This window comes from Octopus bimaculoides, chromosome 2 (genome assembly GCF_001194135.2).
Source record: "Octopus bimaculoides isolate UCB-OBI-ISO-001 chromosome 2, ASM119413v2, whole genome shotgun sequence".
Lineage (NCBI taxonomy): Eukaryota > Metazoa > Mollusca > Cephalopoda > Octopoda > Octopodidae > Octopus > Octopus bimaculoides.
The window spans coordinates 138,075,078-138,076,829 of NC_068982.1; the positions used below are offsets into that span (position 1 = coordinate 138,075,078).

At 35.1% G+C, this 1,752-nt stretch overlaps 1 protein-coding gene across 5 annotated transcripts in view; it reads right to left on the reverse strand.

Moving 5' to 3' along the window:
* Window positions 1–1,752, reverse strand: part of LOC106873535 (uncharacterized) — a 41,197-nt gene that overhangs the window by 22,718 nt on the left and 16,727 nt on the right. Inside the window, exon 1 of one of the 5 annotated variants that reach the window (XM_014920929.2) lies at window positions 448–1,231. The exons of the other annotated variants lie outside the window; for them this stretch is intronic. Within the exon in view, the coding sequence (XP_014776415.1) occupies window positions 448–473 (26 nt within the window). The 5' untranslated portion in view covers window positions 474–1,231. Of the gene's footprint in view, window positions 1–447; window positions 1,232–1,752 lie in introns of those variants that run through there. 5 annotated transcript variants of the gene reach the window in all.

The window sequence follows — 1,752 nt, forward strand, 5'->3', positions numbered from 1 at the left end:
TATATATATATATATATCTTAAAATCTACATACAATATTTATACAGTATAGATTCATACACAATGTATTATAACCTCGATTAAGGAGCGAAGTTCTGATTAGATAATATAGTCTAAGAGATAGAAAAAGACAGGGTGGTCATGGTTTGGAAAGTCCTTGGTCCAACAGAGCTTAGGGCCAAACGACGATGACAAAAAAAAGGAGGAAGGGAAATCATTTCTTTCGTAGTTTAGGCAAGTAACTATGTGCCCCAGGACAGAGAGATGTGATAGTGATGACGATTATAATAACTATACGAGACAAGAGGTCTGACAGTTATAACTAATTAGTTACATCGCATAATTAACAGTTCACTCTTGAAAGAGATGAGAGAATAAAAGAGGTTTGTTTGTTTGGAAACATGGTAAAACAATTTTTAAAAAATGGTCATTAAAGTGTTTAACTTACTCGCTTTCACTGGAATTTGAACTCATTTTGTGCTTTTGTTATCGTAGCGCTTTTTGAAGGACTTCAATAAAATGTGGGTCACCATAGACCAATAGAGTGAGAAATCTGTTACTTGTGAGTGTTGTTCTTAATGTTAGGGCGGGTATCTTTTGTTTTTTCTTCTCACAGATTTCACTAAGTTTCAGATACATACTTCTAGGTTTAGGGCGATGTGTAATAATATGCCTTTCGTAGTTTTCAGTAGTAGTTCTGACTTGATAGAGGGCAAAACTAAAGCCGATTGGCTCCGACACAGATAGACAGGTTCATACTATATGTATGTAAAAACTCACGATGCATACCTGTGTAGTGGAGCCAAACGGACAAGCAAATAGTTGAAAAGATTCGTGAAATATGACCCGAAGTTGACAGCTCGACACTGAATCTCAAATGACTGGACTACTTGATGTTTTAAGGACTATATATAAACGAGAAAGCCAACTGGCAGAAGCAATGTAGTGAACTATTATCTTTACATTGCTGAGTGACAAACCAACGAATGATCTGGGATAACAGAGGCACAAAAACACAAAACAGAACCTACAGTATGAATAATGTAGCATTAGTGTTGGACTGCAGGCATAGCAGTCCCACCGGGGTCTGTTTTGCCTTCCATCTTTCCAAGGGGAGGGACTAATTAAGTAAAGTACCAGTAATACTACTATTCGGTTCAGTTCGCTAGCTTTGTGGCTAATTACAAGGAAAATTTAATTTCATAAAATATATTTTTACTAAGTCATACACAGATAGATAAATAGGAAGAAAGGAAAACAATGTAAGTGTACTGTAATTAGTATTTGTAAAAGTTGTATAACTACTTAAAAACTACTCCATGTAAAGATGTGAATATAGATAAATGTGCGCGTGTGTCTGTGTGTATAGTGAGTAGAGAGGAAGCTACTAATACAAAATAGCAGTCTGCATTTGTTAGAGTTAAGTAGCCGGTAAGCTAGGTTTTAAGATGATTCATCGCTGCCCTTCTTTCCATGGTGAATATGTCCATCAAACACCACAAGACCTGTGCATTAAACAATAGCTTAAAGAGAAGCTTATGTTTTTGTCTTCTATTTTTCTTTCTGTTATAATCGTTCCCAACAATACTTCTAGAGATTTTCCATTCCGCAACATTCGAAGGGGCTCGTATTTTTAAATCCCTTACAGTTTACAATTCCCCCGGATTTTTAATTTCAATGTCAGGATCTTTTTTTCTGTATGAATATTTATCTACTTCCCGTAGTTACATATATATATATATATATATATATA